The sequence below is a fragment of the Oryzias latipes genome, chromosome 1 (assembly GCF_002234675.1).
Source record: "Oryzias latipes chromosome 1, ASM223467v1".
NCBI lineage: Eukaryota > Metazoa > Chordata > Actinopteri > Beloniformes > Adrianichthyidae > Oryzias > Oryzias latipes.
Window position 1 is genome coordinate 30,588,064 of NC_019859.2, and position 27,210 is coordinate 30,615,273.

The 27,210-nt window shown below is 40.5% G+C and overlaps 1 protein-coding gene across 1 annotated transcript in view; it reads left to right on the plus strand.

Annotated features, from left to right (window-relative positions):
- Nucleotides 1-18,249: 18,249 nt before the first annotated feature.
- The window catches only part of LOC101158001 (multidrug resistance-associated protein 1), a 28,383-nt gene continuing 19,422 nt past the window's right edge, over nt 18,250-27,210 (plus strand). Inside the window, exons 1-4 of the mRNA XM_011479752.3 lie at nt 18,250-18,734; nt 22,377-22,553; nt 22,660-22,785; nt 26,483-26,620. Coding sequence (XP_011478054.2) covers nt 18,693-18,734; nt 22,377-22,553; nt 22,660-22,785; nt 26,483-26,620 — 483 coding nt within the window. The 5' untranslated portion in view covers nt 18,250-18,692. The remainder of the gene's footprint in view (nt 18,735-22,376; nt 22,554-22,659; nt 22,786-26,482; nt 26,621-27,210) is intronic.

Below are 27,210 nucleotides of genomic sequence, written 5' to 3' on the forward strand. Positions count from 1 at the left end.
AGATGCTCCTCTTATACATCAGAAGAAACAAATTGAAGTACCTTTTAGGTGAGGTATTTTGGACACGTAAGACGCCCCAGGGTAGATTCCTTACTCCCTGCAGAGATGGTATCTTTCAATCTGACTTCACTGGTCTTTGTAAATCTGCTTAAAACACTGGCCTCTTGACCCAGTCCTGCACTAAAAGAGGAGATGAGCATAAGATGGAGGGGTTTGTACTTGTGCTTTTATAAAAACGTTACATTTCTCTGGAAAATACTGAAAACAAAGAAGGTCTAAGAGTTGAGAGATGTTTCTGTGCCACAATTTTGGAGGTCACAAGACCATTACGAAGAAGAAAAACAGAAAAACCATTTGCTTCATTCCATAAGATTACATTTATCATTTTTTAGATTAACAGTAGGTGGGGGAGTTCTGAAAAAGTAAAAGGTTGCCGTTGGATGGATTTTGAAGGTGATGACTCAAACAGATCCCAAAGGGGATCAAGTGGGTTCGCAAGATGGACGGATGGAGTTTGTTTGTGGTTTCATGATTCAGGACATGAGAAAAGATCTTGTTGCTTATTCTAGGTCTTGAAATAAGTAAAGTATATATAAACCTTATACAATCATATAAAAACATAAAAAAAGTTCTTAGTTTGCAAAAAAAAAAAAAAAGAATCCAGCAGGCGAAGACCTGTAAGAACTTATTAATATGATTAAATGAGATGCTTGGTGAATAACATGGGAGGGAAGAGCTAATAGAAACTAGACAATGAAAGGGGTGTGGGGGGCCTCTGGGGGCTCAAACCTAACATTTTGATTCACATCAGTAAAAGGATGATTAAAGGATAAAACATTTGAGCACATTCTTTTAGACAGGTGAAATTCGGAATAGGTATAAAGGTACAAGACATCGTCTTTCACCCCTTAATGAAAGAGTCCCTAAAAAGTAAGAAACAAAACAGAGCCTCAGGAGGGGTGAGAACTGAAAAACTGCATGTTTTCATTGTTTGTGCAGCTGTTGTGAAAAGGTTTGAAGGTTTTTTAAGGCTGCACCTCTCCTTTTCAAATGTACCTGCATGCGTGTGATTCCAGCAGTGTTTTTGTGATGATTGCGTGCATCCATGGAAGTGTCTGCGTCTGCTCTGAAGCTCTGGTGAGACAGTGCATAACTGTGGTGGGACGCAGCCAAAGCGCCTCTAGACTTCACTGAGTCAACAGAGTCTGTTCTCACTTGAAGAAGACATGATAGGTCTCGTCTCGTTTGGTCTTTGACTTGTGTGGTGGGGCTCCTCAAGCTTGTGTGCGGCCGTTTAAACAGATGAAGAAAATCTTGAGTCAATGGACTGGCTCACTTACATAATATTCTTCAACACAACCCCCCTTAAATACCTGCTGTCCCATCTAATGATGAGCTAACATCAGTTACAGGTCATAAAATTCTATTTTTATAGAATTTTTGTGATGGCTTCTCAAAATTGTTGGTTTTCAAAACACTCCTTTTTATGCAAACTCTAAATTTTGCAACTTCAGCCCATCTTCAGCTCTTCCTGTGTTTTTACTGAGTCGTATTTGAAGAGCAGCATTAGTCTGGATTGGTCTATGAACGGGAAAGATTTTTTCAATGTGGTAACGTGACATTATGTGTGAACAATAGTGTTTGACTACCAAGGGCCTATATCATTCTATTCTTAAGAGTCAATTTTATCCATATTTACAATATCATATATTACCTTTGAAACACTAAAGAACGGCGTTTTAAATGAAATATGAGTTGTTTTCGCAGCTCATTTTCCTACCTGGAAATAAGATAACTTGATCTCTGAGGCTCCGCCTTTCCCTCTGTGTGGGTGCCGCCCATTTCATGACGTCAACCTAGAGCCGGTCCTTGGCAGCGGGTCTGAGTTTCGTCCACGAAAACAAGCAACAGCCCAACTTTTTGCAGAGACGGATGTGCATATTGTGCATGTAAAAGGAAAGTGTTTTTCCGATCATCGGCAACTCCAAAGTGTGTGTGTGTGTGTGTTAGCCTGGGGGCAGTGCAGACTCTTCCTGGAAGGGGCTGGTCCTTTCTTATTTATGTCACAATGTGAGAACCCAGTTTTTTACGTGGATTAGGGGAACTGGTGCTCAGAGAGCAGGGTTTTAGAGGAATGCTCACAAATGCATGAATGGAGCAAAATACCGCGGTAGGGTTATTTTTTGGGAGAAATAAACATTATAATACACTTAAAAGCTCAAAAAAGTAAATTTTGCATGACATGGGTGTATTAAAAGCTCAATTTCCCACAAAGTGTGGTTCAGTAACAACAGGGATAGGCTCCAGCCTCCATTTGGCCATCAACTGCAACAGGTCAGTTCAGTGAGGGGATACTTCAGTGCCAACATTTCTTCAAAAATCTAAACAAAAGGTGTAATTCAGAAATTCACTATGAATAGATTGAATTTGGGTTACATTTAAAACACATACCTGAAGAAATATATGTCTTATGAGCAGACAAAAATGATTGAGGAAAAGAAGTAATAAAAAAACAATTACTGAGTTCTTTATTGCCCTTTTTGCTCACCATAAATTCTTCATTAAAAAAAAGGAACAACTGCAAAAACACTCTCCATCACACTTCCCAGACTTAAAGCCTGCATGGAAGGGACGTGCGAGGAGCACGCACATTTCACCTGAACAGCACAAACATGCGTTGTATGGAGCCTTCGGAAAAACACACATTTTAGAGAGCTACATGTTATTCATAAGCCTTTTGTGTTTTTTCAAAACATTATCTGATTACACATGTTGTGTAATCAGATGTGAGGGGCCACATGATAAACATCTAAACACCAGGGGATTGAGCAGAAAGACTGTAACTGTAACCTGGTATGCCCTGCTGCTCCTGCCGAGAAAATGACTGCAGCTTTTTCTGCATTAGGTTTAGTCAAGTAGTCCTTGTGTTGTAGTGAAATAGGGCCCTCCACCCTGTTTCAGGTTTGACAAATCACAATGTTGTGATCACTGGCCTTGGTACATTTTTTGTTGTCTTGGCTGTGTTTGTGTGTGCATTTGTTTTGTGCCTATAGTGCCTAAAGCCTTCCACCAAAGTTTCAGACAGCAAAGAAGTTTGTCTCAAACTTATGTGGGGTTTCTTTTAGGAAAAGAGCAATATTTTTGACAAGTGTTGTGCAGCATCTAAAAGTAGACAATTTTGCTTCTCTTCGGAAATTGTTGTTGTTGGAAGAGTTCACAACAAGTTTACCCGATCGTCTGTGGCATGGTGGAGGCATGGTTAAAAGCTCCCAGAAACCTTTGCTCCAGGGACGGCTAAATTCCTGGGAGGAATTTGTTTTTCAGCCTGGCCTGCTGTCTGCCTGGTGAAAGCTTGAGAACGCCTGGGTTTCCCTCAGTTGAGTTTTCAGTGGCTCTGTGATAGCCCGTATTTTATATAATCCTATTTTATATAATCTATATTATATAATGGTGCTTTGGTGACCTTTTGAGGAGTTGTTGATGACTGTATTTCTGGTCAACGCTCCTGCTGTATAACCTGAGAGTTTATGCTCAATAATTCAAAACTAAAGTCCTGCTTTGTTGTTTTGCTTATTAGTTTACTGGTTTTTTTGTTTTTTTTACGTGGCCATCTTTTTTATTCTTTTTTTTTTTTTGCATGTTTGCTTTATGTTACCTATTTTCTCCCTTCTCCCTTCTCCCTGAAGAGGCTCAGGGCAGTACTTGTTTAACTTGTGAAGTATTTGATTTTATATGAGTAATAAATAAGGTAAGTACACAACCCCCATATGGACCCAGAACATTTTTTTTTATCTCGTGTGCACATGACAATAACTTAAACCTCTGGCAAGTAGACAAAAACATTTCCTTCTGGGACTTTGACACTTAAACTGTTAAATTTCTAACTTTACACTTGCATTTTTTCTGCTCATTATCAAAGTACTCTACCATGTTTGCAGACAAAAGCAGATATCTTGTCCATATAAAACAAAGTAACCTTTTTTAATCCACAGTAAACAGGTCAATCTTGCACAAACGTTGTTTTTTTTTACACAGTTTATTATCAGTAACTACGGTAGGTGGCCGGTTTAGCTCGTGCTGGTTTGCGGCGCATTCCGTCCGTGAAACCAGGGTTTGAATCCGGGCTGCTCCCTGTTCTCGTCTCTGCTACTGTGTCGGTTTCAAGCCCAGTTGGATTGAGGGGGTTGCGTCAGGAAGGGCATCCGGCGTAAAAACATTGCCAAGTTAACCATGCAACTCGTCCTCGAGGGAGGGTTGTTTCGCTGTGGCGAGCCCTGATGGGAGAAGCCGAAAGTGAAAGATTATCAGTAACTACAGTACATAAATGAAAAAAGGTTGTCCTTTTCAGGACTACTGGGGCTCTGCATGTAGGTGCAATAATGTCAAAAACTTCTCAAAGGGACGAATACTTTTTACTTTACGTTTTTAAAGTGAAAGTTCAAGATCAGAAAAAGGCAAGTAGGGCATGGTCACAGCCGCACACCACTTTGGGTTTAGTCATAACTTTTGAGGCTGAAATGTTTTCACAAACACATTTTGGCTTGCCAAACACTATTTATACACTTCAAAGGCATGCTAGTCCTCCTGAAAACAACAGTCAGTCATCCTAAACAGTTACAAAACCAGGTTGACAAAGAAATTAAAATTATGTAACATTGTTTGAAAAGTCCAACCTTTTTATGGTTTGGAGGTTTTCCTCCGGAAATGCAAAATGTCTCATAAAAAGGCACCAAAAAGACACTTATTTTCTGATTTAAATGTACCAAGTCTGCTAAAAAACCAGCCCAACTCCTTTTTTATAGAGTTTTTATAACATTGAAACCAATGCAAAGTCATTCTCTGTTCTAAATAAAAAGCCTCCAACGTCAAAGTCTTTATGTTTATTGCTTCATAGTTCAAGTCAAATACACTTTGTCAGTATGGCATTTTTCTTTCTTTAAAATTAAAAAAGGTTGAGTAATTCAAAGCTTTTCAAAATAAATTATTTGTGTTGATTTGTAAATTACTCAGCATTACTCTGGAAATCTTTTGTATTGCTCTTTTTTTCCTAAATTATTCTTGATAAAAACCCAAATATACCTCAGATAAAATTAAAAGAAGCCAGCACTGTTAAAATTAAAAAATGTACAAAAGTTACCTAAAACATGTTTGGGTACAATTAAATGTGTTTTTTGAATGAAAAAATATCCTAAACTAAGCCAGTAATACTTAGAAGAATGATATAATATATTTGTATATATTATAAAAATAATTACTCAAATAAATTGACAGTTTGGAGATACTTTGGTATGAAAATTCATAGTGAAACGATACCAACAGAACACACCTGCAAAGACGGCTGGCCCGTTTGTAATGTACCGTTATGTTTTATCAGTCTGTTATCGAGAGCCTTTTAATGTTTTCCTTTGTTTTCTGGTTTGGTGGCCTGTCTGTTAAAGGCAAAAACAGGCTCTATAACATTGTTAAAGTCTGTTTTCTAAAATCACTGGTGTTCAACAGAAGAGCTTGAACTCCTTGTGGGAGAGGCAGGTGGTTCAGAAAGCAAAAAACACTGTTTTAACACACGATCACATCCTGTCCTCCAGTTTTTCAATGTTACCGTTAGGCCGTCGTTTTATCGTCCCAGCTAGAAAAACAAACAGGTACACATCATCTTTTATTCTTAGTGCTATAAAGCTTTTAAATCAGAGGGGCTACCCTCGACCTCAGGGAAAGTACCTGTCTCATTATCTCCTTTTAGTTAACTTATAATTGTATTTGATTTTATTTACTGTTTACTAGATAGTGTGGCTACATATTTTACACAATTTACCTACTTTTAAATTCTAATATGGTTGGATTGTCAGCAGTGAAACCAAGAAATAATCTATATGTTCTACCAAAAAGCAGCAAAAACACATACCACGTCTTACACAAAATAAAATCATAAACTCCCATAATGCACCTTTCCCTCAGGGTTTTTACCAGGAACATCAGCGTTGAATTGTTGATCTATCAAATTGCAATTGAGCAATCTTTTGGACTAATTCGCCGCCTTTACAACAGGTGTTGTCTGGAGAAATTCCACTCTTAATGATAATGAGTTCTGTTTACAGTCAGAGACATGGCACCCTCCAATGGGAAAAGCAGAATAATCTGACTCGACCTGAAGTTCTTTTTCGGGGCCCTCACACTCTTTGAGCTGCTTAAACCTTTTACAGGTTTTACACATTTGTCATAACCAAAGACAAAAGATAAGTGTGGGCACAATGATTTACCATGCTATGTAATATACACAAGAGTTTGTCAGATGATATGTTTCTGTAGTAATTAGGCTTTAAGGAATATTCCTTTTTCAATGCACAGGAAGTCATGTATTTAAAAAAGCGTGTGATGGAAAGGCCAGCAGCCCTTTACATTGAAACCTGTCATTTAATCAACATTTCCTGTCACCCACAGGATGTGGCTCATTTCTTCTGGGGATCCTAGCCTTTGCTGTCCTATATGGAATTCCGGAAGTCTGTTATGTTTCGACTCTTTGATTTACAAAGTGCAAAGTGTAGGTTTCCACTGTAACAGTTTATAGAAATGCTGCTGCGAGAGGAAGCCAAGTAATGAGCGCTTCTGCAGAATTGAGTTGTCTTCACACATAGAGAGACATGATTTAGTGCTCACTTTTCCAGATTATACTCCGAGCTAAAAGTAGCTTGAAGAGAAGTAAGTTACATGTAGAAGTGAGAAAATAAGGTCTTTTGCTTCCGGCGGCTTTGACTTGACTTAACTTTGCTGTTCATTGAAGCACAAACACAACAAGACAACATAGCCTTTCATGCTGTCCTGAAGTCACTGAAGTGACTCAGGTGATGTTATTGTGAGCGGGAACCACATTTCACCAGTCTGAGAGTTCCTGAAAAGCTGCTCTAAGGACGTTTAACAGCTAGAAGCTCTCCCAAAGTTATAAAAATGAGAGACAGAGGCGATTACCCTTGAGTTCTGTGGTGGACTATTATATAACAGCCAGTGGTTAAGAGGAAAAAAGGGCTGGTCATCACTTCATCATTTTACCACAAAGCAGTGCTTATTCTATTTGTTTTTTAGCCTGAAAACCATTGTGTTTTTACGACAAGCAGGGAGTGGATGATACCCTAATAAATGTCACAACCACAATTCAGACCTCTCCCTCAGTTTTTTTTTCCATTTTTAATTTTTAGTGTTGATATTTTTAGAGGATATTTGTCCGCAATCCTCTATAGAAAAGCATAGGAGTTGTTTTGTTGATGCCTCTTTTTAACCACTGCAGTAACTGAGCTGGTGACTGCACATCACAGGAGCGCAGCACGAGTGGGCGTTAGGCTCCGGCGTCTATTAAGGGGGGAGCCACTGTCCCTGGTCATTTGGCAAACTACCGACGGGCTCTAAGTCATAGATAATTGCTGGAAAGCAGGTCTGTTTTGTGTTTTGGAAAAAAAACTATTGAAGTAGCTGAGCCTTTGCAAAGGTTGGCTGCACGAAGAGAACACTGTTTGGATGGATGGATGGATGGATGGATGGATGGATGGATGGATGGATGGATGGATGGATGGATGGATGGATGGATGGATGGATGGATGGATGGATGGATGGATGGATGGATGGATGGATGGATGGATGGATGGATGGATGGATGGGAAACATTTGTACAGTAATGTAAATAAAAAAGGAAATTGTCCTTTCTTTGAAGGGGGCAAATGGATCTTTTAAAAAAATAAAAACGAACATTAGCACATCAACATATGTAAACAAAATACCTAAACTGTTTGTTTGGAATGCCACGCTCTCAGGCCGTTCTGTGGTATCTGTGCCATTCCTTCTCTAGCCGTGTTCCAGTGCGGTTTCCCTCTAAAGAGTAATCACAGCGTATAGTCTCATACAGACACCTACTGGTTTCAGAGCAGTTGAGAAAATGATGGCGACCATCTAAAAGGGAAAAGAGCAGCTTTAGTGTGTCTGTGGTTTGAAGATGTCAGGTTGTGATCAGAGTCACCAGAGGGGGGAAAACAAAAACTGGAGCCTAACAATTACCTTACTAATTCTAGTTTGGTTGTGGAACGAAACTGTCTCCTAATGTCATGCAAGCCAAGCAAGAGTAACTGTTGCTTGCGTGTGGTTGTATCTGCTGCAACCAACACTTGAAGCTTTTCTCATCAGTATAAATAGAAATTTCACAAAAACTGGTTAGATTTTTTGTTTTTGTTTTTGTTTGGTTTCCTGCAAAGTTATATAATGATCACCAAAACCATCTTATGAACACACACCACCAGCTTTAGCATGCAAATTTTGTCCTATTTTGTCTGGAAAAAAACAAATTGGTTTCACAGCCTGTTTGTGTGGCTGCACCAAACTGACCAAGAAGACGTCAGCCTTTTGTCACTTGTTACCTAATCCGGGAGCCTTTTCTGAAGGAAACTGGAGTGCCGTCAAGTTTAGTTTTCCATCTGATTATCGCATTACAGGAAAAAGAGACGGCAATTTGTGTATGCTTCACTCAATGAAAAAATATGGTTAATCTCCAGTACCAATCCTAAACAACTGATTCTGCTATTGTCTCATATTGTTTGGTGGATCAGACTACTGAAGTCTTAAGAAGCAACAGTCTATTGTTGGACAAGCATGAGCCTTAATAGGATGTAGAGGAACAATACACATCCACACCAGCTCCTCCTCATTCTGGTCACGGCCCTGCTCATACACCACTGTGGGATGGCATCCCCATTCTTCAGCCAACATTTGTCATAGTCAACCACTGGGATTGTGTTGGTCATGAACAGCACACCTGAGCTGATCTCACAAAAGTTCCACAGAGTTGAGGTCGGTCCTTCTGGCCAGAGCTCCATTTTCCTCTCCCAAAATCTGATGGTCATCTCGAAAAAAAATTTCTCTGGAAATAAGAGCTAGGATGGACTTCACCCTCAAACTTTGGAAGTGTGGGATTGCCACTGGTTACAGGATCTGGTCCACATATCTCTCTGCATTGAGACTACCTTCAGCAATGATAAGCCTCGTCTTTCAGGTGAGTGGGACGCTGTCACCATCAGTGAGTGAATGTGTGTGGACCCTGAGGTGTTCCCAGACCAGCCGAGAGACGTAGTTTTCTTTGATCGCACACTCCGCTATTCAAACTCCTTCACCTGGGGCAGAGTTACCCCATCCACTCGGAGGGGAAAAATTACTTTTCTTGTCACAATTTTATTATAAAAGGGCTGGATATTTTTAAAATTTTAAAAGGGCAAAGCATTTCCCAGCAAGAACAACAGGGAGAGACACGCAAAAACCGACACTAAGCCCCTTGTTGAATGTATTTTGAATCATCTAACATAAAAAACTGATTCACTTCACCAATAAAACTATTTAAAAAGTTAAATGGGGTAACAGGAGGGTTGCTCATTTGGTAGGTTGAAAGGGCATTCTGAAAACAAAAAACTATTGACACATACAGTTAAATTTGACTGACAAACAACAAACTTCAGTTATTGGAAATTAAACATTTATACGTTTAAAGATTTGATTGTTGGTGTAATAAAGTTCATTTTGTTTACTGACAAGGGGCAGTTGAGAAAAGAGAAGATTTACCAACTATTAGCTGGACTGAAAAAACAACCGTCTGTATTTACTGCAGCCATCAGTGACGTCAGTGATGGAGCAGTGACAGCTACTTTATTGCAAACAAGTTGGTATAAACATCCAAACCATTTTTGGATGGTGAACATATGGGAAAAATGTTGAAGGCTGCAGAAGTCTTGTGCCCCAAAAAGCAGTCGACCTTTGCCAGCATAAGTCTTTCTAGGAATCAGGATTACAGATCCAACATCTCTGAAAAGACTTGGGCAGCCAAATGAAGGAATCCAGTCATTTATTACATTTCTGGTCGCTATTGACGAAAGCACCGACATCACAGATATGTACATCTGTGCATATTATTTAGAGGTGTTTATCAGACTTTGACCGTCACAACAGAGTTTCTTGAGTTGATGGACAGTGATGATGACAGTCAGTTCTAGTTACAGTGCTGGACAATGTTGGAGTGAACGGGTCACGTGATGCCCGTCTGGCCACTGATGGCGCCCCATCAAAGGTCAGGAAGGAGGCAGGTGTTGCCACAAAGTTCAGTCAGCCGCCAAGGAAAAGACTCTTGGACATTTCATTGGATTTTGCACACTTGAATGACAGTGAAATTTGTCGCTGCACAGAATCTGAATCCTGATACTGATGGCCAGCTGAAGTTTCAGGAGAGAAAGAGAGGTTAACTCCAAATTCTTTTTCAGTTCACAAATGTTTGCAAGTTTAATTTAGTTTAATTTTTCATTGATTTGCACATTTACATTTTAGGCAGCGTGATTCATTTTTTCCATAGCCCCTCTAAGGTTTATTATCGGGATTGTACCACAGAGTTTTAAGTGAGAAAATAAACTCTGGAGGATAATTCTTTTTTCTCCTCACTTACAGGAAAATTAGTCAAAATGGCAAGATCAAAGTTGAAATAAAGGTTCGTGAAAAAATCAAAATTTTGCTTGAGAAAAGTAAAGCCGAGTTTTTTAGAATAATTCAGTCTTCACAAAACAGAATGGCTAATGTTGGTAAAGTGGAGTTGCACATGTAAAATAAGGAGCTCAGAGACACGTTTGAGTGAAGAGAACCGCAACTTTATTTTACTTTTCATTCAAATACCCAGAAGTCTATTTGTCACCTTACGTCATTTACCTGTCATGCGCAGATCACCAATGGAGGAGGGGGGGATTACACTGTTTATCTTCTGCAAACGTCCCGTTTAAACATAAAACAACAAAGAAGAATGAAAATAGTCTGTCATATTAGCATTAGAACGTCGAAAGTGCCAAAAAGTGTCCCTCCTCAGACAAAAGTGTCACACAGACTTGGAGATCTTGTCTTTGGTGGAGGAAGAAAGGATTTAAGTCTTCATCTTCATCAACGGGCTGCAGAGATCCTGCAAGCCATCAATCAATCAATAAAACATCTCTTGAGCAACATTTCAACTTTTTTCTCAAAACTTTGTTTCGCCTTTAATCTCACCATTTCAACTTTTTTTTCCTGTAGGTGAGGGGAAAAACTTATCTTCAAGAATTTTTTTTCTCACTGTGGCCCTAAAACTCCATCGTAGGATTGCTTCAGTGTCAGATAAAATATAAAATATTCAGTCTGTATTAAATTGAATAAACCAATTTTTTTTTACAGCAAAATGCATTTTATTTGAGATCCATTGGCCTCTGTGAATGAATGTGTAATAAAAAGTGATTAGGCTACCATGTTGGTTGAGGAATTTTTTCCAACCGAGTAAAAACAAAAAAAAACAAAGCTGTCATTTTGCTTTTATGTTAGTGGTCCGGCCCCCTTAATATCAGACGGGTTGAATGTGGCCCCCGAACCAAAATGAGTTTGACACCCCTGAGTTAAACAAAGCATCAGTTCAGAGAGAACGTTCCCCTTTTACCACTTGTTTTTGTTCAGATAATGAAGCAAAAGTTTGTTTTAAAGAGGCCAGTGCAGTAATATAAAACATTTAAGCTATTTGACCGGAACTTCTTTTCTAGGTGTACATTTTCACTGTCTGTTATCACTTTTTAATCCCCACCCAGCAGCCAATCAGAATCCAGTATTTACCCGGACCATAATATAATCCCCTGTAGAATCAGAGCCAGAACAAGTTTTTATGCTGTTGAACTGCATTTCAAAGTGACAGGAGTCAAAAGGAACAGCAACATAAACTGTTTTTCTGGGCTTTACGCTACAGTTTCCTCATATTTCTTCAAATTTTGTCTCCCAAAAGGTTGGCTTCTGTTAGACATCAATGTAGAGTTTTTGGTGATCATCATAAGTTTTTTTCTCCAAACTTGTACTTTCAGTAGAAACCGACTTACTGACTTACTGTTTTTTTCAACAAACTACTGGCCAATCTAACAGTCCCTGATGTCAGAAGCAGCGTCATGACAGTTTTGGCTTTATGCCTGGATTTGTTCACTAAGCTTCTCTCGATGACAGGGCACAAACCTGCAGAACTTTGTCATTTTAAAAAATTATCTGCTACCTGGTAAAAAATATTTATTGGTATTTTTTTTCCAAAACCCAGCAGGTTAAGATTTCTTGAAAAAATATCCAAACATTGATCCAAAAACCATGTATGTTACTATAGACATAAGCCTATTCCAGGAATCATTGACTTTCTTTTGCAACTAACGAATGGTAACCAATAAAAGAACTAGAATTAGGTTTGGCATCAGCTTTTGGGATGGACATTTTGGCTTGACTTCACATAAAACAAAATATCACATGCTGGCACTTAGAGTTTGGCTGTGGTTTTTAGACAAACTGGTTTCTTAAAGGCTCTATACTATGCTATTCTTAAGCCTTTTATGGTTAGCAATACCCATGTATATGATAATATATTACTTTTGGCACACACAATAATTTTTTTACATAAATATTAGTTATTTTCCTGAGTTCTTTTCCAACGTGAGTCAACTTGATCTCTAAGGCTCCACCTTTCCCTCCTTGTGGGTGCCGCCCATTTCATGACATCAACCTAGAGTCGGCCTCTGCAGCGTGTCGGCGTTCCACCCACGAAAATAAAGATTCAAACTCTTGCAAAGCTGAATGTGCATATTGTGCATATAAAAGGAAAGCGTTTTTGCCGATCACTCTGCAGAGAAAGTGTGTGTGTGTGTGTTTTTGTGTGTGTGTGTGTGTGTGTTAGACTGGGGGCGGTGCTGTCAGCGTCGACTCTTCCTGAAAGGGGCGGTTCTCACCTGTCTACGTGAGCTTGTGAGAATCCACTCGTTTTCATGGGTTGGGAGGGGCTGGTCCTCATAGAGCAGGTTTTTGAGGGAATACTCAGAAATGGGGACATGGATCAAAATACAGCTTTGAGGTTTCTTTTTTTTTTTCTTGAGAAATTAACGTAATACACTTAAAAGTTCAAAAGTTTGATTGTGCATGGTATAGGCCCTTTAAAAAGAGTTTAAAAAAGATGCAGTTAATGCGTCACATTCGTCAAGGGTTAAGTTTAAAATGGGTTTGGCTTAAATTCACCATTTAGAGCTGGTGGTGTAGGACCCAAAAGGCAGGAGATCAGGCCTGGTAGCAGAAACTAAAACATCTATTAAAAAAAAATGAAACATGACAAAAACCATGGAGAACCAAATGAGTGACAGAGCAGAGCAGATGACCTGAACACCAGACAGTAACATAGGCTGAGGGTAATTAACTAAAATGAAACCAGCTGAGGGTCACGATTAACCTGAAACTAGTGAAACTGTTTACTAACAAACTAACAAAAGGCCACTCCGAACATGAACTAACACAACATAAGAAACAAACTAAATTACAGAAACCTTACAATCACCTAAAAATGATTCACTTCAATTGCTTTGTGTTTGAAAATAGTCAAAGTTTCCCACTATTAATATAAAAGGGTGTAAACAGTCTTGACTGCATCACTGTGCAGGTATGTGACTTAATCAAAAAAATAATGATTCAATAAAGTTCATTATGTCTATAAATTATACTGAGTATTTTTCTATCAGACACTGTTTTGTTTTCGTTAAACGTACCGACATGTTTCGGTGGAATACCTTCCGCCTTCGTCAGGGTCGTCATCAGGTGGTAGTGTGTGACGTCTTTAAAAACATGATTGTGACTGAGGCGGAGTCCCCTGTCAAACTTTGACAAGTGACTCCGCCCCTTGATGTCAGTTTCTTGCTGGACGATGTTGACCCAGGTGCGAGAGAGCAGGGAGGCCCCCTCATCCCTGTTCATGGAAATATGGGCTCGCTTTCGTATCATGGAGGCGGTGGAGATCCGAAAGCGAGCCCATAACATAATTTAAGTACTTAGTTAAAACATAGTTCTGCTTTTGTCACATTCAGTCTCAGGTGGGTTTGCTCCACCCTGATCTTCAGTCATCAATCTCTGCGTTCTGTGAAAAAGAGATACAGTGCAGTATGTATGAGGCGGTGTATGATGATCAATCTGGGAGAAGTTGGACTTCCTGTGAATGTGTAGGTGCCATGTCGGCATGGTGTTAAATACTTCTGGGCTGGACTCACTCACGTAGGCATGTGAGAAAGGTCTGAAGTCTGCAGACGGAAGAGGCCCAGCTGCGACAAAGGGATGCACAGGTGGATTGGACCTCCACCTTTGCCGTCATACAAGGTCTCACTGAGGAGCAGTCATCCTGACATGCAGGAAGCAGGTCAGAGACGAAACCTAATGAAGCGAAGAGGAGACATTCCACAGATGCTGTGACAGGGGGAGAAGGAGCCTGATCTGATTGCTGGCGTAGGCCAACATATTTGAACCTTCAGACGGCTGGAGGTGCAGTTCTCATTAGATTTGCTTACTTGAGAGCAGTGAGAAAAAAATGCTGCAGAGATTTTTCTTGTTTGTTTCCTTAAGTTTCTCAGGTCCCTCCCTTTGCTTTGCTTTGCCCCTGCTAAATTTGTCTCTCTGTGCTTGAACGTAATAAGCCAAAATGACAGCATTACTTTGACTAGACTGTTTTTCCTCCCAGAGGGAGAAAGAGGCCAGAGGAAGTGTAGGTGACCCAGACTGGTTAACCGCTGCACAGCCACGCACTAGCTGAAAGCATGCCACCCCCTCCAAGCCACCCCTGCATCCACTGCCTGCCAGGGCTGCATTACTACTACTACATACCATGACCACAAGCGGTCCTGTTCCAGCACCAGCCGCCTATTGGGTGCATGCTCCGTGCTTTCCCTTTCTTTATTGCTGTAAACAGTCTGCTGTCTGGGCTTTGGCTGTACCAGAGCTTATTTGGGTCGGTTTTACTGGGCAGCCATGTGTATGTTTGTGTTTGGGCCTGTATGCACAGTTTGCACACTCCTCTTATGGACTGTGCAGATTCTTTGTGTCTTTTACTTTTTTAACATTGCAACACCCCTTAGCCTCTGGATCAAGTCTGGGAATGATCAGTTGAGCAGACTTGGCCCAGAGGTCTCGGCAACGTTTATGTTGGACATAAAAGTAAAAGTTATTTGGCCCCTCTCATGTTAGTGAACATGGCTGTACATTTTTGGCAAGCTGCACAGGCAACAGTTATGAGACAGCTTTAGGAAAGAAAATATGCAAACCGCAGTGAAATAGACCATACTAAGGTGGGTCGGAAACTCCTTTACAAATGTCCTCTTTTGTTGCCAACATCCAAATGTTGTCATTTGTCTACAGCTGATTAAAAAACACCTTCAACTAAAGACTTAAAAAAGGAAAAGAGCTGTTCCCTGACAACCTTTGGGAACCTTGTACACACCAGAACCATTCGCACACAGACACACACCACCCACCTCTTTGGCTGTGGTGCATTGCATAAAGAGTTTCAGACAATTTCTCAGTAGCAGCAACACTAAGGCTGTAGGGCTGAGACATAACAATACTGTAGTTGGTCAGACCTTGAATGCCTTTTTTGTTTGGATACGTCTGACAGCAGCATTAAACTAATTTTTTGTATTATTTTTATACTCATCCATCGAAGCTTTTAACATCAAGGAAATCATTAACTCTTTTTGAATCTTTTTTAGCTTCTAATTAAAAGGATTTCTGGCACGTGTGCCCAAAAAATGTGTTATTTTTGTCCTCTAAACTGAAAATTTGCAATTAATTAACCAGTTTTACATCAAGCTGAGTTAACATCTGCCACGTTGCATAACATGTGTCCTTCTACACAAAACTCTTTCTGACTTAGTTGCCCGAAATTGAAACCATAAAGTGATGACTCATTTATTAAAGCAAATATTGCCATTTTTACTCATGGCGAGACATGGGACGGTGGTGGTCTGCCACTCTGCTGAACTTTCCATGTTTCTTCTCTGCACTGATGATGCTGCTTGGCCAGATGGCGTCATACTTTCCTGCAGCCAAGGCCTTTCTTTCTGTTGACCAGCGTCATTCCATTTGACAATTCATTTAAGCAGGCTTCAAAGAACTTTGACAAGTTTAGAATCTAGTATTTATTGTGTGATTCTTGTTTCTCAAGAAAACTTAGCTCAAGGATCTGCTCTGAAATAAACTCCTGGGTCACAAGCTCAGCCACTGAGCCATTGCTGATGTCACAACTACTTTAAAGCCAACTTTTTTTTTAACCCTTGTGCTATCCTAAGCACTTTAACATTGAGAGTTGGGTCATCTAGACCCACTAGACAGTGCTCTGAACCTTTTTTCTTCAATGATTTGTGATCTTCACTGGTGTCCATGGATTACATGAAATCTTTCCACCTTTTTCCACCTTTGTCATGGTAGGGAGAACACGTCAATGCAAGGGTGGGGTCATCTAAGATAGCACAAGGGTTAATATGACACCGGTAAGAGAAATCAGAACTTTTTCCACTGACAGTGCAAGTCTCTCTGCAGCAAGATGAGCCATTAACCAGCTAGCTTCTAGATCTTTCCATATCAGCAGGTTTTCCAATCTCCGGAGTTGGCTTGCACAAAGAAGATGGGTCAAAATTTTCCACTCAGCTTTTAAAATGTGAAAGCATGTCAAAGGGATACGTCTGCATTGGTTCTTTAGAGATCATTTTTAACAGTATAAAGGTGGGGTGGGAAAAAACTTCAATTGAACGTTTGAAATACAAACATTGGAAATTGAAATGAAGTAAAATCATAGGTGCATAATGTGCCACATGAAAGAAATTATTTTACTGTTATACTTTTATCCTCTACTGTCCAAAAATCTCAGACAACCCTCATTTTTCGCTTTTTGCTTCAAAATAAAAAACGTTCTTGTCCCAAAAGTGGATTAAACAGTCTTGTTTTCTGAACAAAAACAAACCCGTAGCAACGTTTTTAGCCATTTTAAGTCAAATTCAAGCATCTAAAGCTCATCCTTTGCTTGATTTTCCATCCAAATCTGTGCAACTCTGGCTTTTTGTTGCATTTTTATGCTGAAAACCATTAGAGATCAAAAAGTTACCAAGTAAAGAGAGAACATTTGTGCCAGGAAAAGCTTTAAAGGACTTTAAGAAGTCCGCTCCAGACGACTTGTCTGATTCCTTGGAAGCATAACAACAGAAATGCGGGGGCCTGACTTGGATGGTGCTAAACTGTGGAATTACTCACACTCCAGAGCTGAATGATTCAGTGTAAAATAGGTCTTTATTTTCTGCAGCTGACTGAGGTGGAGACAGTGGAACCGCAAATGATTCTGGACTAATAACCTGATAAATTTCTCCACCATTCAGCTGACAGTTTCTGTGTAAAGATCTGAACGGACTGGTAGGTGGTTTGAGATTCTGGTTGACCTGGTGATTGGTCACTTTTAGGTGTGAACCTAAATACGTTTTCTCCTGAATGTCTGTAATCTTTTCAAGACCAACATTTTAATTTAAAATGTCTCAGGGGCTCCATATCGTCTAGAGCCACATGGGGCTATTCAGGCTCCCGGTGAAGGTAGTCCACCTCAGTGTCATCTAAAAACCCGGCACCTTGGAGGTGTGGAGGAAAACCAAAGCACTCGTAAAGGTCCACTCAAGAACAAGCTAACAGCCTCCACTACAACCACTGCTCCACAACACATCATAATGTCTGACATGTTAACGAAAAGTGAGAGGAAAACTTCCGCATACTCAGTTTTCACCTCTGCTAATTATAGAAGGGCATGTTGGAGGTGTCACTTGCAGGGAAGCTCAGCGTGCCTTCCACGCTTCTGCTCAGGTTTATGGCGGCCCGAAGCTTTCACAGAAAATGGTAAACAACGACTGAATGAATGTGGGTTCACTGCAAAAACTCAAGAAACCCCTTGTTGCCAGAAAAAGTGTATTGCTTTCTAGAAAAACAATCTCATCAAGAAAGCAAAATAATCTTAGTTTGAGAAAACAGGTTTTAGTTACTATGATTTTTTCTTAAATAAGAATTCTTGGTAAGACCATTTTTTGTAGCCCACTGCCAGATTTCTTTACTTATTTAAAGAAAATCTCCCAATGGGTTAAGCATTTCTGAGTTTTTTCTAAGGGGCCTGTTTTTGCAGTGTTAAAAGTAAAAACCTGTGAAATAGTTGTATTCATCTGAGTCGGGCAAGCCTGGCTTCAAAAAGTATATCTACGTACAACCAGACACTTTGTGGCCAGACGACTGGCTGTGTGGGATGTGGGGAAAAGGAAGGAGGTGAGGGGGCAGCAAGTGAAAATGGGAGGAGTGTGTTTGGGTGTGGGACTGTCATCCCATTCAGTGGTGTAGTTGTGGTGTTTTGATCCAGATCCAGTAGACGTGGGAGACGAGAGAGGGGTGTGAGTGAGGAAGAGAGAGAGACATATTTCCACCCACCCAGAGAGGAGACACGCTCTTAAACAGCCAGCAGACTGCGGCGCTGTCAGAAAGACACAGGACCCGAGGGCAGCAGCAGCAGTAGCAGCAGCAGCAGCAGCAGCAGCTCAAACTGAGAGCTTTGCAGAGAGTTTTGCAGAATTAGAGCCTCTTTGACGCAAGATGTTTTACTAAAGCGGAGGAAAAGTTTAAATTTTACATAAATAAAGCGAAACCTTCAAGTAACTGAAGCAAGAGCAGACTAAACCCGTAAATATCAGAGAAATAGAGTTGCTTTAACACACTCATAACTGAAGCAGTTCTGGTGCAGAAAGCAGAGCCCAGCCTGAGGAGCAGGACGGACTGACCAGAAGCAGCTGTGCAGCGAGGAGGAAGAAGCAAGCAAGTGGATGGATGCCTTCTGCAGACTCAGCGGCCTGGACCCCCTGTGGGTGAGTGTGTGATGTGTTCACTGACCCTCCAATAAGTGTTTTCTCGCTGAGGAGCTTGATATCACTGGTAGGTCATAAATGTATATTTGTAAAGACCCATTGTTTTTCAATGAATGTTTGTCCCGAGTGACCTTCTGTTCAATGAGGTCTTTGTCTAGTTTTGCTGTCTGGCATTTATCACAATGACTCTTGATTGTTTTGAAGTAAGTTTTCCTTTGCTTATTTTAGTTATTTACAATATGCAGAAGATCTAAACACAAAGAAAAGACTAGCAAATAAAGCATTGACTTTACAAAAAAATCTACATTGAAAAAGTGTGGACAAAAAACAGAATTTGTTGAAATTGTGAGTAATCTCAGAAATTTTTCAAACTTCTCCTTCCACCCCACAACTAATGTTGACTTTCTTAAAAACTGAGAAGCTTCTTGGACTTAAAGATAATTGACTGGTAATTGACTCTGTTTAGAGTTTCACCTCCCAAGGTCCTCCCCATTAGAAACGTTGGAAAGTTTCTCCCCCACCACTGAAAGGCAAAATAAATAATGTGTGTGTGTGTGGTGAAAAACATTATTCGGCAGCACTCAGTCACACAGGAGGTAAATCCTGTGGTGGCCTGAGAGGGGCTCAGTCAAAGGTGTGTTTCATTTCTGTGACTCAGTCCCGTGAGATCCTGACTGTCGGGAAAGCATCTCACTGAGTGAACCTGTGTGCTTCCAAAGGCTTTTTAGTTTTGTGAACAAGTAAACCTCCACATTCTGGATCTGAGCTAAAGAAAATAAATAAATAAATAAAAAAGCAGAATGGGGGGAAATCCAGCTGGAAGTGAGCACAGCAATTCCCGGCAGGTCTCTTCCTCCCTTGATCCGTCAAGTTCTGGATCTCATTACAGCCCACATGTTTTAGAAAGACTCCAAAACAAGCAGCAACAACTGTCATGCAAGTGAAAGTCTCTGTTTCATGTGCAGTTGCTACTTAATCTACAGCATGCTACACGGTGTTGGAACCTATTTCTGTGTGTTGGCTGTGCAGCTCCTTCACTTGTTAGGCCAAGTCACTTGTTAGCACTGACTGTATATGAGAACTGGACCGAGGGAGTGTAACGTCACCCCTAGAGAATGGCTTAATTCCAGCTCCAAGAAAATTAAGTCAATTCAGTCATTATTTATGCATGATGTGGACAATGCCATGTTGGAGCCAGCTGCTATCAGCAGTAAATGGTCCGAGTTGGTCTGAGTCAGCGTTTCTATGGCAACCACACTATGGCACCACATAATCAGCAAACTCTCTACTTGAGGACAGTGTACATCGGAGGTACTACCTGTGTTCATCTTGCTGTCATTGAGTTAAACCGTCCTGAAGAGTGGTCTACGGGAGTGAATTTGCACAGGACTCAATTCAGTCCTTCATAATTTGTCCTGCAAAGTGTGTTCCTTTTGCGCATGGATTGTTCATGGGTCTTTTTTCAGTGACGTGTCTGGCAAATTTAAATCTAACAATAGTGAAACTCAGCAAATTGGGCATTGGTGCAAAACAGGTCACTGCTCTCCACTTTCACAACTCTCTGTGTTTGCCCAGTTAAAGTATCAGAAGACCCCATGCAGCACCCCTCACCAATCGGGGGTGGGCTTTTCACAACCGGAAAGTGGGCTCGGGAGAATATGTCCATCCTACGTTTTTGAATGTACTTTAATTGAGGCAGCTGATTGGGAAGATTATAACTTAAATGATTTGCACTACAAAAAATATAATAAATAAATGTTAAGATGAGCAAGAACTACTGTAGTAAAAAAAAAAAAATAATATCTGAGAAAGAATGGTTATTCTGACAAATAGAATGACCGAGGAATGGTTGTTTGTGTCTCAACAAAATCCACAGGATTTTTTGTTTTTTGGAGTTCACAGGCACTTCCTGTTTGGAATGCGAGGGGGAGGGGTCACTCAGTCCAGTTCTCTTATACAGTCAATACGTGTTACATAAAGCTGAGTGTCACATGGTTATTCATCTGTTCACACTCAACAGGTCAGTATGAAAGGTCACTGCTGGGGTCACATAGCTGAGTAAGCTTCACACAGGAAGTTCAAATGTTGAGTCACACTGGGCAGAGTTTAGACTCAAATATGGATATTGGTGCCGACATATCCATCCATGCATTGGCATGCACACACAAACTGAAGCACAAAATACATGTGAGGACAGTGCACAAATCATGGCAAATGGTTATCAAGGTTTTTTCCAAAATAAACTAAAATCTTCCTTAAAAGTTTTTAAAAAACTTACAATAAGTGGAAGTGATGTTTTTAAGTCCAGTTTAAAATCCCAAATAAAAACTGTTGAGTAGACGTAGCCCTTACAAAGCCGAAATTTTATATTAATTAGCAAAGTTTGCCTAAGGGCAAGCATCATGTAGAACCATGCACGTCTGAGGTACTGCCTTTTCTTCTATCTTGGTGTTATTGGGTTAAAGCATCCTGAAAAGGGAACTACAAGAGTGAATTTGCACAGGACTCAGTCGAGTCCACCTTAAGATTCTCTGCAAAGTATTTTTCCTCAGCTCATGGTTTATTCAGACATGTCTGGCAAATTGGGAATGTAAAAAAAGTGAACTCAGCAAATTGGCATTGGTGCAAAAAAAGTCTCTGCTCTCCACTTTCACAACTCTGTGTTTGCCCAGTAAAAATAGACCCCATGCAGCTGCTGCCAGCCTGCACAAGTTTGTGGCAGCCACTTCAGGCTAAGGTGAGATTCAGGATGAAGCCTGAGTAAAATCTAGAAGAAAGACCTTGGAGAGGGCTTGGCAGGCTGTTTCTTTTCATGAAGTGCTCTGACCATATGCCTGCCATTGACCGCAGGACTCAGAAGTGGTTGTGAAAGTCACCTCCCACTCAGCGTCTGCAGACTTTTGCCCTTGCAACAGGTCTTAGTCTACCTGCAAATTGGTGGGATCACTGTGCAACTTTTACTGGCCACATTTTAAAGATTTATGAAGGCATTCAGCTTGGTTTTAACAGGGAAATGAGAAATGCACTTCTGATTTGAGGTTCAGTCAGTTTATCAGTCTCCACAGGCACCAAACAGCTCAAACGGATGGTTCTCAGATATGCAGTTGCAGGATGCATTCGTGGGGTTACTTGGGGTTACTGCCATGGCTTACTTGCAGACCTGTGGTGACGATGCTTGTTACATAATGATCTTACAGCTGCCACCAATTGTGGCCACGCCACCTTATCCTGGTTGGGAGTCCAGCAGACTCAGCTGCCATGTTGGGAGTTTTCAACCACTTCCTGTTGTGGTTAGTGTCGTTAGCACAGCCAGACACCCGGACCCTGATTTGGCAAGAGAGGTGATAAACAAGAACAGCAATGAACCTCTCAACCTCCAGCATTTTATTCACACAAAAACATTTTCTCCAAATTTCCTAAACTTTAACTTTAACTTTAAAAGTAGCCTCACCTGTTACATAACCCTTCTACTTTTAGAGGAACAGCAGACCAAAAAAAATGCACAGTTTTTATTGCTGCAGTTTGCTCCCGACAGTCAATGTGTAGCTTCCACTCTGAATGTATTTTTATTTATTTTTTTATTCCAGTCTTTGCCTGCTCAAATTCGTAATCAAAATGTGAATACTTGTCTTTGTCTGGCAGGACTGGAATCGAACTTGGTACACAGCCAACCCTGACCTGACCCAGTGTTTCCAGAACACGGTGCTGGTGTGGGTACCATGCATCTACCTGTGGCTGTTGGTGCCTTTCTACTGTCTTCACCTTTACTGTCACGACAGTGGACGGATCCGAATGTCCTGCCTCTGCATGGCAAAAATGGTGAGAAGTCGTACGGTCAATTCATCGGTCTGTGATTCACAAAATCCCAAATTTGCCATCTGCACATGGAAATATGTTTGTTCCAGAACCTGCTTGTGTCTTTCAGGTGTTGGGATTCCTTCTGGCCTCCTTTGGTTTTGTTGAATTTTTCTACATCCTGCTGGAGCGAAGCCAAGATATTGGCCATCACATGGTTTTCCTGCTCAGCCCCATCATACGCAGCATGACTGTGGTAAATACAGTGGCTAAGATTCATTAAAAACATCAAATGTTTGCATGGAGTCGGCATTACACTCACTGCTTGGACGCTTGGTTGTGTTCTGCATAAAGACAACTCTTCCAAATTTCAAAAAGAGGTTTGGTTTTATTCTGAAAAACGAAACTGGATAACAGCAATCAAGACATGTTGACGTCTGTCTTCCAAAACACAGAGGCTGTTCACAGCAGCAGAATGAAGCATCCTGTTGAGTTGGCACCAAGATTTTCACATCCTCCCTCAATTACTGAGAAGGTTTTAGACATATTTCATTTGGCGTCAGTAAAAAAACATACTGTCTATACATGAGTGTGCACATGCATGTGTGTGTGTGTGTTGTAGATTTGCCTATTGCTGAGAGTTTTAATTGTTTGCATCACATGCAATGTAAATATTACAGTCATGCAGAGCAAATATGTGGAAGCATCAGTTACTATTTGATCTGGACTCTTAAGTGTTATGAGCAAAAAAAGCGAAGATTTCGGGTCTCATTTATCTACATCCGAGAGATCCGAGAAGAGTTTTTTGTTTGTTTTTACTCCAATAGAAAAAAGTAGGTAAGACCTTCAGCCACCTTTCTCTTACAAGAAGGTTTAACGTTTAGCAAAAGCTCAGCCCAAAGGTGGAATAAATCAGAATCAGCTTTATTGGACAAAGACGGTGCACATACAAGGAATTTGGCTTGGGTGTCTTATGCTCTCGAATCTCGTGCAACCAAGCAAGGCATAGAATAGGTGTGAAAGGGTAAAGTTAAAAAAGATAAATACATTTTTTTTTAAACTTGAAGATAAATCGATTTTTTAGAATCCAATCAGAGTTTTTCTCTTCCAACTGAGAAGATGTTAACCCCTAAAAATCCTCCTTGAATACTTCAATGAAACCCCGATGTCCTCAGCTCTGCAAAAACTGTACATTTGGTAGATTTTTAGTTAGATAAACTAAACTAACTCGACATTAAGCTTAACAGCACACATTTCAATGAAATAAGTGGAAAAATTATGTATCACTATAACAAAAGACACTCAAATAGTTATAACAAACTCATGAATCTGCCAACAGAAAACATACATAATATCAAAACTGTCAGAGAACCAACAAATATACTTTTTTGTAGAGAGTTTGGCCTGGACCGGGGTGGCATGTGGGTGGGGGGGCTCCATTACATTGATTATAGACAACATGCAATCACGTTTTTCGGAGCCACAAGTGAATGGAAATTTCAGAAACTACTAATTTTCAGAAGATTAGAAATTATACCTGTACCTGGTAAGAGTAAACAAAATAGAGGAGGAGCGCAGCTTACCATGGGTGGTTCACAGCTGTTTATCTAACAGTGGGAGCGACGTAAGAACCATGATGCAGGGCATGGTGGCTCCTTGAGCCCCAAACTCTAAACAGAACCTCTTTTACAGCTGGGAACAGGCTGTGGTCCGTTGGGCTCCTTAAGCCAGACGCTCGTGCCCACCTGTGGTCTTCTCAGACGTTTGAGTAAACACCAGCATGTGTTTGGCTGAAAACACACTGGATGCTTTGTTAAACTGACAGATGCATCTTAAAAAAACTTTTTATTTAATTTCACTGTTTGCCATAAGAGGGGTCCAGACACACTAAATCATGCGAAGAGCCTGTCACAAGTCTTTTAATCTTCTTGTCAGGCTTGTCTTTATTAAAAGGATATAATTGCCAGGATGATGCTTGTAACTACACGTCTCCACTCGTTTCCTGGATGCAGGGTTGACATGTCGCTCTCTTGTTGCCCTGATCCGCTTGTTTTGTTGCCCCTTAAGTAAAACTGCAGAAGGGTTTGGCTTTAACCAAAAACAGGCAGGCCATGACCCAAGCACGGTCGTTATTCACAACCCTCCAGCGGTGATATGTTGACGTCAACTTTTATTCCAACCCCCGTCTAATTACAAGGTAGGGGTTTGATTCAGTCCTTAGTGATGCAGATAGCCCCACCCTTTAAGTTATGTAAACAGATGGACTGATGTTTTGTTGGAGCATGTTGAAGCAGAGAGCCAGTGGGGGCCTTCCCTCTTTGACCCCAGGCCAGCTACTGTCTTAAGCTCTCAATTGAGGCGTTTTTCTCTCCTTTCATGAGTTAAAGGCGAGATTGATAATCAGACTTGAGTATGTGTGATCTGCTATGGGCTTCATTCGTTGCCTTCATGCTCATTTGACATAGCAGATTTGCCGTTTGCTGCAGTAGTCTTAGCCAGGTAGGCTGCAAATTCCCCATGGGTGTGACAACAGGTTCCTCTCTGTTTGTAACAAATGTTGGTGTGTGGAGGAGAAAAATGAAAAAGGGGTAAATGAAAGAATATCGCTACAGCTTATATAACCTGCTGGCTGACGTGGTTGCTGGGCAAAAAAATGTTTTTTTATGTGGGAGAACCGTGACAGACTGCAGTGTGATGGAAGGTTGTCGCCTTGTCTTATCCAAAAACTAATTATGAACAAAATGCTGCTCATTACAAAATCTATAGGCGACTTACCCACAATTCCTGATGAATTGGCACTTGGCTAACCACACAAAACGGTGTTCAAACACCCAGCAAGGCCATTTCATAGGGCAACGTTCTATTCTCAGGACAGTGCAAGTTAAAGTTGATCACTACATGCTACACACTTCATTTTTTATTAACACTGTAATCTCACAGTAATAGAGAATGGTACTGGTGTAAACATGTCTATTTTTGATATTGGAAAAGTTATGAAGTCAAGAAGATGGCATAGCTTCGTTGATTATTTTTTTAGTCAATTTATGAATTAATAGCCTAAACACATTAGATGTATTTTTACGTTCTTTTTACTCATGAAAATTGCTTGAAATAAACCAGTCCACCATCAATCCTCTGAAATAGATCAGGCAAAAACGCTTGCTTCAATGCTAGCTGCTAGAGGGGATTTCATCCGCTGTTGTTACTGCAGAGGAATTGGAGGTAGCTGATCCCAGAGACTGGATGCAGGATTGCAATAGTCAATTTTTAAATCGTTTCTCTGTTCCAAAGGCCAGTCAGAAAAAACACCCATAGCTTTGGCATTTAACACAAGCAGTGAAAAATGAGTAAAGTGAACTAGAAGAAGCAATCAAACACAAAAAGCAAGAACAGGAAAAACACAGGTACGCTTAAATAAAAACTGCATCGACTCACTTTTTTCCTCAGGTGAGTAATATTTTGTTCAGATGACATTTAAAAATGAGATATGCTAATCTATATTAAGACATGACTGGGAAAGTTTCATTTTGTCATTGTCTGGTGAGACTGTGATGTAGTTTCTTCATGCAAACAGGAAGGAATTCAGGGTCAATAACTGTAAGTGAGTTATTCATTGAAGCAGAAAACAGTTGCACTGATTCTATAAATATAGAGGGACTTGCAATTACCACTAATCAAATAGCCTAGAGTGGGTGACATGACTTTTACCCTTATTTAGTCAACTCTGCTAAACTGACAGTGTGTTTCCTTTCTTTTTGTGACTTTTTGTCTGTCAGTGTCCGATGATTTATTTGATTTAGTTAGACTGCCTCCCTGTAGGTGAATGGGACTGTTACTGTAAAGCACTTTGGGCCTTCTACATACATGCACAACATTTCCCATTCAGCATTTGTTTTCTGGTGTCCTAGATTTTTAAGTAGATTTCTTTTTTTCCTTTATCTTTCTCTGTGCAGATCCTGGCCTTATGCATCATCCAGTTAGAAAGAATAAGGGGCTGCCGCTCCTCCATCTTTCTTTTTTTGTTCTGGGTCTTGTCCGTCGTTTGTTCTCTGGTGCCTCTCCGAGCGAAGATCCAACTAGCTGTGGATGAGGTAAGACACGCGCCTAACATTAACACAACACCGTTGCATCTGATATTATGCTTTTATAATGTTCATTTTTTGTTTGCTGGTAAACACTCTCAAGCATCAAATTAGCTCAAGCCCTCTCAAAACTGAGGAAGGAAATCTGTTTGTGTATTTGTTTTGAACTTGGTGAACTTCCAGTGTCAAAACATAGTGTAGGAATATTTAATCAGTCCTGCTCCTACCCAAAGTCTAGACAGCCTCCAGAAGCACAGCTTGAGATGTATCCTGTGTCAGCAAAAAGTTTTTTTTTCATCGCCAGTTTTAGCCAAGGTAACCTAAAGTTAACACAAAGTTTTGGAGGATGACACTGCCAATTCTGGTCAAGTCTGTGTGTGTTTAAGGGCTCCCTTTCTTCCTGAGTCTCCTGTCAGACATTGCAATCATTGTTGAATGGGGTAGGTCAGTGCACACAGCCATGGGGCAGTTCCATTTGCATTTCTATAAAAACACATCCACACATCCATATTTCTATTTTATCATCCTCAGTGTGACATTCCCACACTGCTTAGGGGGGGAGTAATGATGGGCTTGGGATAAATGCTGGTGAGACATGG